The sequence below is a fragment of the Corvus moneduloides genome, chromosome 16 (genome assembly GCF_009650955.1).
Source record: "Corvus moneduloides isolate bCorMon1 chromosome 16, bCorMon1.pri, whole genome shotgun sequence".
NCBI classification, from domain to species: Eukaryota; Metazoa; Chordata; class Aves; order Passeriformes; family Corvidae; genus Corvus; species Corvus moneduloides.
In genome coordinates, this window is record NC_045491.1 from 3,606,631 (window position 1) to 3,618,163 (window position 11,533).

The following is an 11,533-nucleotide window of genomic DNA, read 5'->3' on the forward strand; positions in this document are numbered from 1 at the left end:
GTAGGGTAACGTGCACCTCATCTGTTAAAAGGAACAAGTCAGATTGTTAATTTATTGCACTTCAGGGAGATTTGTATGCGTGATAGGTTGAAAAGCTGACTTTAAATGAAAGCAAGGTATGAAATACTCGTATGAAGGTTATTTGAATAAAGGGGTTTTAACATTTTATTTTTGTTCTAGTGATAGTCAATTTTTACAGGAATCTTATGTAGGGATAGAATCTACCCTGTGAGATGAGCGCTCCCTAGCTTGAATGACAGAGGCATCAAGGATCTGTTGAGTGTTCTTTATACAGCAAAGGAAAATGATTTGAGACACTTCAGTCACCTAAATGATTTGCAAAACATTGGGTTGGTATACCTATAATCCCTCAGATTAACCCAGACATATCTGCTAATCTAAAAATGTAGGATTATTTTCTAGACATATACTGTGTAGTTTGTTCTGTAGAAAGATTGGTCCTAGTCTTGGACATAGTAATTGTTGGCCTCAGCAGGCTTTAAGTTACAGCATTTTCTTACAGTGCATTTCTTACAGTGCATGTTACAGGGTGGGGGTGTTCGGTGGTGGCAGTTTTGTTCTCTTTAAGAGATACAAAACTGTCGTACTGAACATCCTTGGGAACACATAGCTTAATGAAAATTGACTGCTTGTAACTTTCAGTAGGGAATATTTTCTATCAGTATTTGCTAGACATCAGTGGAATTTTAAATTTTTAATTGTTCTTGCTTCTCAACAGTAACCCAGATAATGAACTTGATACTTAATTTTGAACAAATAAGATGCTTTTAATGTTATGATGTTCTTAAAGCTTGCTTTTATGGTAGTACTCTTGCTATTCTCTGCTACACTTTGCATGGCATTGTTGGATAAATATGTTACAAAATGTAAACTTTGATTTTGGAAAAAATGATATTCTAATGGCACAGATGGTGTTCATTCTGTTTCTCTGTCCATGAGAATTCAGTTTCTAAACTGTCTTGGTTTTACTTTACTTCGTATTTATTAGCGGCTTGCTTTGCTTTAAAGTAGTGGAGAACCAAGTTTGAGATTACTGAAAGGTATGGTTTAAAATTCTGCAGAACATGGAATGGGCAGGGGGCTGAGTGTGTTCACTGCATGTACTGAAGAGAGCCTTCATCTCCTTTGTGTCTGTTACCACATGGAGTTAATTTGTTACAATCCAGGTTACTTTATGCTTCACGTGTTGCGATCAGTGGGAGCAACGGGATGGCTTGTGTCACAGAAGGTGTTGTCTCTACTTTGGCTGGCCCTTCTTTCTCCAGGTTACTATTCTAATCCGTGTGTGTGTGCATTGCCTGTTCCTTTTGGCAAACTAGGGGACTGCAGGGACTTACACTAATTCAGCCTGCTTGTGCTGTAGCTTTTGTATCTTGAAATGCATGTGCTACTTTATTGACCAAAATATGCTTAATGAGAGGGTGTGTTTCTGTTCACAGGCATAACAGGAGACTAACCAGACTGTTTCATGAGGGAATGAGTATGTCAATAGCACTGAATATGGGGTGTCAGGCATAATGGGGCGTGTTTGGTTTGGCAGTCACTTCCTATATTGGTATTCCTCTTACAAAAACTGCTGCTGCTAACCTGTGCATTTCCTGGAGCATACTGAGGTCTCCAGTGTGTGATAACTTGTGTTCAGACATTAATACTGAATTTCCAGCGAGGTAGCATTGTCACAACAAATGAGCACTTTATCTCCTTGCATGGCTGTTGATCTTGTTGAGTAGTTGATGTTACAATGCTGTCATACTTGTGATATCTAGCTGTTAATAAGCTGCATGCATTGCCTTATCCATGCATTTCTCCACTCTGCAAAGCGTTGTTGGCCACAGCTGCGTGTCCCTCTGCTTGGTTTCTTTGAACATGTCCTGCAGTAATTACATTTCACACTCCCACCTTTTGTCTTCTAGGGAGGGCAGCTTCTGGCATGTTCAGGTTGCTTAGAACTGGGTGGTATCAACTTGTTACTCTGATGTCTTTGCTCAAGGTGTTTCTTGTAAGAAGGTGTGTATCATTTGAAATTATTGTTTTGTGAGCAAGTTATTTACCCAGTTATAATATAAAAATTAATTATGGTAAATGTATTCTTTCTTGTAAACTTCCCTCTCTTTCTCTAGATGCCTTCCAAAGAACTACAGGTGGTTACTGTTTCTTATTCCACTCCTGTTTCTACTAGGTATGTCAATTGTTCACTTATAATACAAATCAGAGTGTGTACTACAGCTGTTCCAAAATAACATTTTTAGTTGATTTATGAAGAAGATGCAGAAGTGGAAAAAAGCAAGTTTGTTTGTGAACGGGCAGTAATTCAAGCCTACAGGGTAGTGACAAGTCAGTGAGCTTTCTCCTTGTCCTGAAAGTAATATCATTGATTTAATTGCATAGAGCTCTTTAGAAAGAGTGGTTGAGTAAGTAAATGCACTGAAGTCCTTTCTTCTTTTCCTCCCATCGTAGGAGTAGCAATGAAAGAGTAGGCTGTGTACTGATTGCTTTGTCAGTCTCCATAAAAGTGTGGTTAAGTTTTTACAAACTCATCCTGTCTTTCCTTTGCTCTAGACCATGTTTTAGTTGCTTAAGATACTGCTGACTTTAGACTGGTTAGTAGACAGTGTTCCAGACCAGCTGTCAACTTTGAAATTAAACAAATTAAGTTTGAAGTATTTACCAGAAGTGCTGAGCCATTTCTGAAAAGCAGTTTCATGTTTTTGTGAGTCTTACAAATTTGCAGCTATTTTGTGGAGAAGATGAAGCTGCTTGGAAACCTACAATGGGGATTCAAAGTCCTCTGTGCAAGGGTGAACAAGGAAAGAATTTACCCTGTGTAGAAAAAGTTGCTACTTCCCACTAAGATATTGCAAAAATAAGTGTAATCTTGTGAAATGCTATTTTATTTCCATGGAAGCCTAAGTTTCCTCCAACTTTTATTAGCTCTTATGCAATGTCATCTGTAGTAAGTGTATAATGCAACGTATTTTCTGTGGAGATAAAAAGCAGCACTTGCATCTGCCTTCAGAAAATGTGGCCTGTCTTAATCTGCAAATGTGATCAAGGTGCCAGGGAAGCAGTAGAACCAAGTTTAAGCTTGTACCGTGATTTATCTAAGTGCAAGTTCCCTGCCTCACAACTGTGTGAGTGGGACTGATGGATGTTCCCCAATATTTTTGAGTGTTTGATTTAAAAACGTTAAAGCTGACTCATGGAGATTTTTGTTTAGACTTGGAGTAGTGTCTGTTGTGTGGCACCTGCCTTGCAAACTGAAGGTAGCTGTGTCCTTAAAAAGACCATTTGTAGATGTAAGCAGTTGGAAGGGAGAATTCTTTTGAACACGTGTTGCTTTTTCTTTCTGTTCTAGGAATGTGGTTCTGGGGGCTTAATGGCTTCATTTCGTTATTACCTCCATTGAACTGGACAAGAATTGACAGAATACAGAAAACAGATGATTCTGTTCATGTTCCTGAACCGCAACATGATTCTTTTCATTCTGTGCAACCTCCAAAGGTGAGGGAGAACAGTCTAAGGAAGAACTTGCATATATTTAAGACCTCTTAACTCCCATGTCTTCAATATTTTTCAATAACTACTTATTGCACGAGAGTAATGTAAATAAGTGTCTTGATTTTTTTATATATTAAAGCATTATCTTTATACTTCAGGATACCATAAATATCTTTGACTTTGGTCGCATAAGTGAGCTGGAAAAGCAAATGGCCTTCATGTCCGACAGATGCCATGACCATAACAAAGAATATAACAAAGTGATGAGCCTACTCCAGAATCTTCAAGATCAGGTTGCCACGATGAGTGACAGAAGTGAAACATTGAACTTAATAAAAAATGTCATGAGTCAGCATCTTGAAGATATGAAATTGGAGGAAAAGGTAGGACAGTCAGTTATTGATGTTTCCTGATACTGACTGAAGTTTTACTAATGCAATTTGACTGGAGGATTCTTTTTCTGCTCTAGAAATAACCAATATAGGTAGTAAAGGCCAGGGAGTAGTTGAGGGCATTTGTTCCTCCTTTGTTACTGCTGAGAAAGGATTGATTGCAGACAGGTGGCCTAAAGTACATTCCTACATTGCTGAAAAGCTGCTGGATTTATCCTGTTTCCATACAGATAAAGAAGACTATAGGAAGGGCTAGTGACAAAGCAGGGGTTTTGTGGTAAACTTCCTGTGTATGGCCCCTACTACAGCTGAATCAGACTTCTGGATTTATTACAGATTCTGTAATTTCTCACACTACCTGCAGGATAAATCACTTAAACATTCACAGAAAGGAATGAAAATTACACTTTGCAGAAGGTATCAGTTATGGTATTTGTACTCCAAAAGAAAATACACCCCCTTTTTCTTCCCTCTTTTTTAAGACTGACTTCCTGACTTTGCATAAAGAACATGAGTTGCGCATCCAGACGCTGGAAGACCTTCTTAGAAAACTCTCTGCTGAATCCAAGGTATTGAAAGTGAGCTTTGATGACTTGTTCTAATTGTAACCTGTTGATAAAACAGAGTAAGTTTTTTTATTTGCTGTCCCAAACAGCAGTCTGGCTGTTACAGGTCCCTAAGTCTCAAAACTTGTTTGTGTTTCTGCTCCCCCTTCTTGGAGAGGGTTTCATTCCAAGTTTAAAAATTATTCCCTTGACCAGTGAGGCAGGTTCTATTTGGAATGAAACATATTATACAGAGGCACAAACATTGTGAGCACAGTCCTGTACAGATGGTGCTAAAATTTATTTTCATATAACATTCTTTATCCTCTTTCTGTCACTTGAGTTTCTTTGTCTCTGATAAAACTTAACTTTTGTATTTTTTAGGACATCCAGAAGGAGCTTGACATAGCCAAATCAAAAACAGTGAGGTATAAGCACTTTTCAAATATATTTTGCTTTTTCACTCGTGATGCCAACTGACAGTGATTTGTGTGTTGTTCTTCCCAATATAACAATCCTTATCTTGTATCAGTTAACTGACCCTGAGAGTTTGTATTGTCAGCAAGAGCACTTCTGTCTTGTACTGCATTTCAGCTGTGATGCTGAACATCAGCACAGGACCCCCCTCTGGTGTGGGGGGCAACCCTACAACAACACTTTCACATAGTGGAGGAGAGTGAGGGACTTCTCGTCCTGTTATAAATGCATTAGAATTTTCCTTTAGATCATTTAGTGAAATATACAGTAACTGCTTTTGATGGGCTTTATATTTAAATTCTTAAATTGGATCAATTCTAATGTTTGTCTCTGGTTTTTGGCTTATTTGCCGAATTGCCATTTAAATTAGAATGAAATGTAAAATGGCCTTAGAATGATGGAGGAGACCTTTTTTCCATAGCACTCACTGGAGACTGGTCTGTATTGAGCATATATGAGCTGCTGTTTGTAACTCAGCACTGCCTCTGGAGTTACTCTGGTTTGGGTGAGGTAGCCTGAAACTTGCTCTAACCAGTGGCAACGTCACACAAATAAAGTTTGACTGGTTTGTCAGAAGCCCTTAAATTCCCCAAAGTTTGTATATGTTTGAGTTACCAGCTTGTCAGCCTGGTAATAATCTGAATTCATCACTGATGGATTTTTCCATAACTTCAGAATACTTTGCTTTGAATACATTAATTCTAAGGATGCCTTAAGTAACATCTTCAAAGAGCTGCAGGTTCTGTGTGTATTGTGGTGAACAGTTGAGGTAGGAAAGCACTTTCTATTAGACAAGTATATTCTCACACCTTTGGAATTTGATGGAATGATTCCAACTGCTCTTTCCTAATGATTGACTCCTTGTTTTTGTCAGAGATGATGATCAATATAGTCTACTTGTGTCCAAAATTAAAAAGCTAGAACTAGAGCTGTCTTATATGAAATCGGAGCTGTTATCTGGGCAAAGTGTGAAGACGAGTTGTGAGAAAATGGATGTCATTCATGAAAAAGTAAGTTCTGCAACTTCTCTAACTGTCCCAGTAAAATTTGGTATTACTTGGTTTTGTTCACTGACTTGAAATGCACTGCAATCAGTAACATGGGGATAGTATTAATCTTACAGAATGACAGTGTTCTGTGTAGGGTTACTGTGAATTTTTTTGTTAGTGCATAACACTTGAATACACAGGAGTTCATGGCTTGTTTTCTACAATGGCAGGGGTTTGCTTGTAAGTCATGATGTAGTAGCAGTTCTCTGTACAGTTCTTTGCTGTTGATATATTTTGTTAACCCATGCAAATATGGAAAAGAAACTTATGTAAAAGTGAGTTAGGTTTGTTATCTGAGAGTTGCTGTTAAAAGAATTTTAAGTTCCTTTGAAGCCTTTTAAAAGGGCTGACTGGAATGTAGCCAACAAAATAATACAGGATTATCAACTATGACTTAAATAATATTTGTAAAAACTAATAATTGTAATTGTTAATGGCTTCTACTAGGTAGATGCCCAGGTCAAAGAATCTGTCAAGCTAATGCTTTTTGGTGATCATCAAGAAGACTTTCCTGAATCACTTCTCCAGTGGCTTACCTCCAATTTTGTGAGCAAAAGTGATCTACAGACTTTGCTGCGGGATCTTGAGTTGCAGATCCTCAAGAATATTACTCTCCATATGTCTGTAACAAACCAAAAAGTAACATCTGAAGTAGTCACAAACGCTGTGACCAATGCAGGGATTTCTGGAATCACAGAAGCGGTGAGTGAGTTTTAAGGTCTCAAAAGTTCAACTGAAACTGGAAAGAGTTATTTCATGGGCATTTTGTGGAACCTAACTGTCAACATAAATGTTAATGGTTTTAGGAGATGTCAGGAACATCAGCTGAAATGAGGAGGGCTGCAGAAAATGCTTTACTGAGTGTATTCTTACAGCATTGATTGTTGCCTGTTGTGAATATTTGCATTTTTTCAGAGTGTGTTATCTTGAAAATTGAAGAATTCCCAAGAAACAAGTATACCAAAGAAATGCAGCTCAGGGTCTTGGGAAGAATTTAAAGAAAGCAGCAGTCAAGATGCAGTATGAATTTGTATTCTAAGAGAGACAACTGTGCGTTAAAAGTGGCCTCTGTCTTAAAAGAGGCTTTCAAAGACTTTTGATGAAGTGCAGCGTCTCAAAAAGATGCTTATAACTTCACAGATATATAGATATAAATTATTTTATCACTTGATCTTACTAAAACATTTCTCCTTCCCTTGTCTTGTATGTGTACACCTATAGCAAGCACAGATTATTGTAAATAATGCACTGAAACTCTACTCTCAAGACAAGACTGGGATGGTGGATTTCGCCTTGGAATCTGGAGGTAAGTAGTGGAGGAAACACCATTTTTACTATCCATGCTTTTAGTAGTATTTACTAGAAATCTTAAAATTAAGAGTGTTTTCGTGTGTTGCCTGATCATCAGATGAGTGCAATCTGTGATGGTGTTTACAGGGCTGTGCATCAGCCTAGGTGTGCATGGACAGGGATAGAATAGTTCTCAACATGTCTACAACTGGGTAAGAAAGAAATGAAAAACCTTTAACCTGTTCTTAAAATAACACTGTACGTGATAGAAGCATTGTACCCCAGAAAATTATTAGGTCTTAACAATATCTGCTTTATATAAATCTCTGCCTTAATTACTCCTTCTTGAAGACTTTTATTTCTGCTAACCTGATCTATCTTTTTTGAGGTGGCAGCATACTGAGTACTCGCTGTTCTGAAACCTACGAGACCAAGACAGCATTAATTAGCCTCTTTGGAATTCCTCTGTGGTACTTCTCTCAGTCTCCCAGAGTGGTGATTCAGGTAATTAAAGGCCAAGTAAACAAATGCAGCAATGTTATTTTGTGTTAGTGGTTTGGATGGCTCTTGGGGTGCTGGTTGTATCTCTGTACTATGTTCCCAAGAGTGGGATTCTCCTGGTAGTCCCTGGACACAGCCCTACTCTAGCAAAATTAAGACTCACAGGAAGCTGGGGTGGTGCACTGGACTTGTGCAAAGTGTGAGGGCTGGGAGGGTTCTTGTTGAGAAGTAATCTCTAAGGTAGGTCTTCAAAACACCACAGGTGGCTCAGGTGGATGTGGTGTCTTCGTGAAGAGTTCCACCAAGGAGATTATTCCTGTCCCTTACTGTCTAAGACTGTCCCTAAGAATTCAGAATTCATTACAACTCTTTATTACTCTTTATTTTTATTTTTTAAAAAATTATGAAACGCACTTGTAGCATTGTTTTTGTTGTTGTTTCCCACCTTGTTCTCTTCACCTTCCTTCTGTACAGCCGGACATGTATCCAGGAAACTGCTGGGCTTTCAAAGGATCACAGGGCTATCTTGTGGTGAGACTTTCCATGAAGATCTATCCAACTGCCTTTACATTGGAACACATACCAAAAACTCTTTCACCAACAGGAAATATCACCAGTGCTCCTAGAAATTTTTCAGTATATGTAAGTCTGTCTCTGAATTTAAGTTGACGTTTGTACGTAGAATATTTGTGTTACTTACCTTGGAAAATAGTAACTTGAGGGAGGATAGCTAAGAAGATGATAAACTGTTTCAGTCATTGGTCTTAAAATGAGGTGGTCTTTAGGAGCTTTGAGAGTAGGAATAAGAAGTGTTGCAACTAATTTTGGGTGAGTTATTTCTTTACTCTTGCCTTAAGAGAGTAGTAAACACTTTTGGAGGGAGATAATGTTTTTTTAGTTGGTCTAGTTCTTTCGTACACTTTGTTTCATTTTCCCTCCTGTTCTTTCTCTCTACACTCACTACCCCTCCCATTTTGTCTCTGCACCTTATCTGTTATGTGCCTTAAATAATTTTTTAAATTCGTTTTACCCAGCACCACAGTTGTGTAGGCAGGATTTTGGAACAGAGGAGACCACAGGCTAACTCAGAGTGTAGTTACGATGGCTGAGAACTTTTTGTCAGGCTTTTCTAAATGCTTAAACAGTCACCTGCAAACATTTGAATCTTGGCATGAACCTTGAAGTTCTCTCATTGCTTGTCCTGAGCAGTATTGTATACTGCAGTAGGGGTTTAGCCATGGAAATTAAGAGGTTTGACCAAGAAAACACGTAAACAGCACAACTATTTACAGTGCAGGAAGCTGGAGTACAAGCTGTGCTTGGACTTTAAATTACATGGGAAACATTCTGATCCTGGCTTTACAGACCTCCAAGTGCTGTCTCTTGATATCTGCTATGTAGACATGCTTCTAGGTTGGGTTTGATTGGAAATATGATGGAAGCAAAAATCTTCATCTTGTTACAGGGTCTGGATGATGAATATCAAGAAGAAGGCAAGCTTCTAGGGGAGTATGTCTATGATCAAGAAGGAGAACCACTGCAGATGTTTCCAGTGATGGTAAGTCTGGATTGTAAGATTTAAAGTGTCAGAAGAAAATTACTTTTATTTTCTACACTTGCATGCAATGAGCAGCAAAGGGCAAAGGCCTTGTTCTCATTTGGGCGCTGTAGAACCTGGGGTAGAAGGTATCTACCTCTGCCTCAGCATCTACGGCCCAAATAGATGAGAGGGGAGGAAGGCTTGTTGCCCTCTGGCCACAAATGGTCAGAAGTTGCTAAACATGGGAAGAGTCTGTTCCATGCTGCTTCAGACTCACAAATAATTGTAAGGCAAGGAAGGTTCTGTTCAAAGGAACAGAAAAGTCCCAAGGCGTAACTTAGTTATTAATGACTGTTGGTACTTGCAGGAACCTAAGAAAGCTTCAGTTGCAGCTGTTTATACCAGAACCCTGACACTGGTTTGTGTGTTTGCTTTTTCCTTCTCCAGGAGAAAAATGAAGACGCATTCCAAATAGTGGAGCTGAGGATTTTCTCTAACTGGGGCCATGCAGAGTACACCTGCCTTTATCGGTTCAGAGTGCATGGGAAACCTGCCGAGTAATCCACACTACAGCTGGGGGTGGCTGCTTTGTACATTTTGTTCCTAATCTGTATATACTGGGAAGCCTACAACACTGGACTCTGTAAAGGACGAGGATGCAAGATACACACTGCAGAACTATTGATCCTCTGATAAAGGCAGAAGACTGTCAGCAGAAATGTATAAACCCTAATTTTTATTTGCTCTAAGGCTCAGCTTGTAATTGCCAGTTCGCTTCATATTTCTGTGTCCATGCTGAGAGAAATAATGCATGCAAACAGCTCTGGTTCATAAAGCCCAGTTGGCAAACAGGTAACACATATTTTATTACAAATGAATGTATAGGTTTTTTTTAAAGAATAAACCACACTTTCTGCAACTAGGAATCTGTTCTTTTTTAATCCAGGACTTGACTGCATACTTTTGCTAGCTTGGCACCATAAGCCAAAAACTGTGGTACATTTTGAACACCGACTGTGGCTAAAGGTGTCCTTCAGTTGACAGTTGGTTTTGACCTTTTTGGTGGATCCAAAAGGGCTTCTTTGCTACATGTTGAATATAATAACTACTACTGTCAGGGAAAGCTAACACAACCAAAACCAGTTTAAACACCAGCGACTGAGAATGCTTTACTGTAATTTGTGGCCGTGAATTGCTCTAAAAGTCAGGGATAACTTTAAGTAACTGAAGTTATTTTAAGGGTTTTTACCATGGCAACTCGGCCAGTTTGTTCTTTTTTTAGTGTCAATTCCAAATCGACCTTGATGTACTGACTGGCTCAGAGCTGATTGCTCAGTAACCTGCTAAATTGCTCAGTAAACACTGCTATACAGCAGTTGAACTACCTTAGTTTGTCAAAAGTGATCTCTTTGGGACAAGATTTCCTTAGACTGGTTGATTGTTATACTCCATAAATGTTGTACAGTGAGAATTCAGTGCGTGCAAAACAAGCCTGAAGTAATTCTTGCTGCGTCACATTTACAAGAGGGGTTTGAGCTCAGCGCTGCTGTGTGCAAACACAGGCATTCCTCATCCTCCCCACAAGCCTTAGTCGGGTACCAGATGAGTAGAGTTGCTCTTGGAAACAACATTTCCACGTAGAACAAGAAGAAACTGCTTATTGCTCCCTTTAGCCTTGCTGCTTTGAAGATCCTTTTTGGAAAAGATTCCTGAAATTTACTTGTATGCAGAATTTTTATCTTGCTGTTCTAGTGCATTTTGTAGTTCCACAGAACTGTTACCACATGGACCTGCTGACTGGTTTTCTGAATTGAGTTATGTATGTTGCACAACAGTCCTCGAATGTTCAAAATACAAAAGTCTCCATGTGAAGAACTGTTTTTCACTCGACCTGGAGACAGAACCTATGGCCTACGCAGAGGAGTAGATGACACATGTACAGGTGTTTTCATATTATAGGTTACCTATTTAAAATTAGAATTATCCTGTATAAATTGAAATTAGGTAGCTGGGGGGGAATATTTTGAATAACACTAACTTATTTTTTAAAAAGCAAGATAGGACTTTGTGCAATGTATTTTTGTAAATGCTTTTCAAAATGTCTGTTATTCTTTGCTGCCTCCAAACTGACAAGATGCTATTGAGATGTTTAAATAAAGAGTTTTAATTTTTGAAAGTGCATGTAATACTTGAAGCAAGAAATAAAGCCTCTTTTCTGTA

At 38.7% G+C, this 11,533-nt stretch overlaps 1 protein-coding gene across 9 annotated transcripts in view; it reads left to right on the plus strand.

The window, feature by feature from the left end:
* The window catches only part of SUN1 (Sad1 and UNC84 domain containing 1), a 33,444-nt gene extending 21,911 nt beyond the window's left edge, over positions 1–11,533 (plus strand). For 7 of the 9 annotated variants that reach the window (XM_032126211.1, XM_032126218.1, XM_032126209.1 and 4 more), the window contains 14 exons: positions 1,188–1,286; positions 1,935–2,028; positions 2,142–2,200; positions 3,377–3,522; positions 3,678–3,902; positions 4,394–4,480; positions 4,841–4,884; positions 5,808–5,943; positions 6,430–6,684; positions 7,204–7,288; positions 7,661–7,776; positions 8,248–8,415; positions 9,239–9,331; positions 9,761–11,533. In XM_032126211.1, coding sequence (XP_031982102.1) covers positions 1,188–1,286; positions 1,935–2,028; positions 2,142–2,200; positions 3,377–3,522; positions 3,678–3,902; positions 4,394–4,480; positions 4,841–4,884; positions 5,808–5,943; positions 6,430–6,684; positions 7,204–7,288; positions 7,661–7,776; positions 8,248–8,415; positions 9,239–9,331; positions 9,761–9,874 — 1,721 coding nt within the window. In that variant the 3' untranslated portion in view covers positions 9,875–11,533. The remainder of the gene's footprint in view (positions 1–1,187; positions 1,287–1,934; positions 2,029–2,141; positions 2,201–3,376; positions 3,523–3,677; positions 3,903–4,393; positions 4,481–4,840; positions 4,885–5,807; positions 5,944–6,429; positions 6,685–7,203; positions 7,289–7,660; positions 7,777–8,247; positions 8,416–9,238; positions 9,332–9,760) is intronic. The other 2 variants (XM_032126214.1, XM_032126217.1) reach the window with 1 other exon arrangement.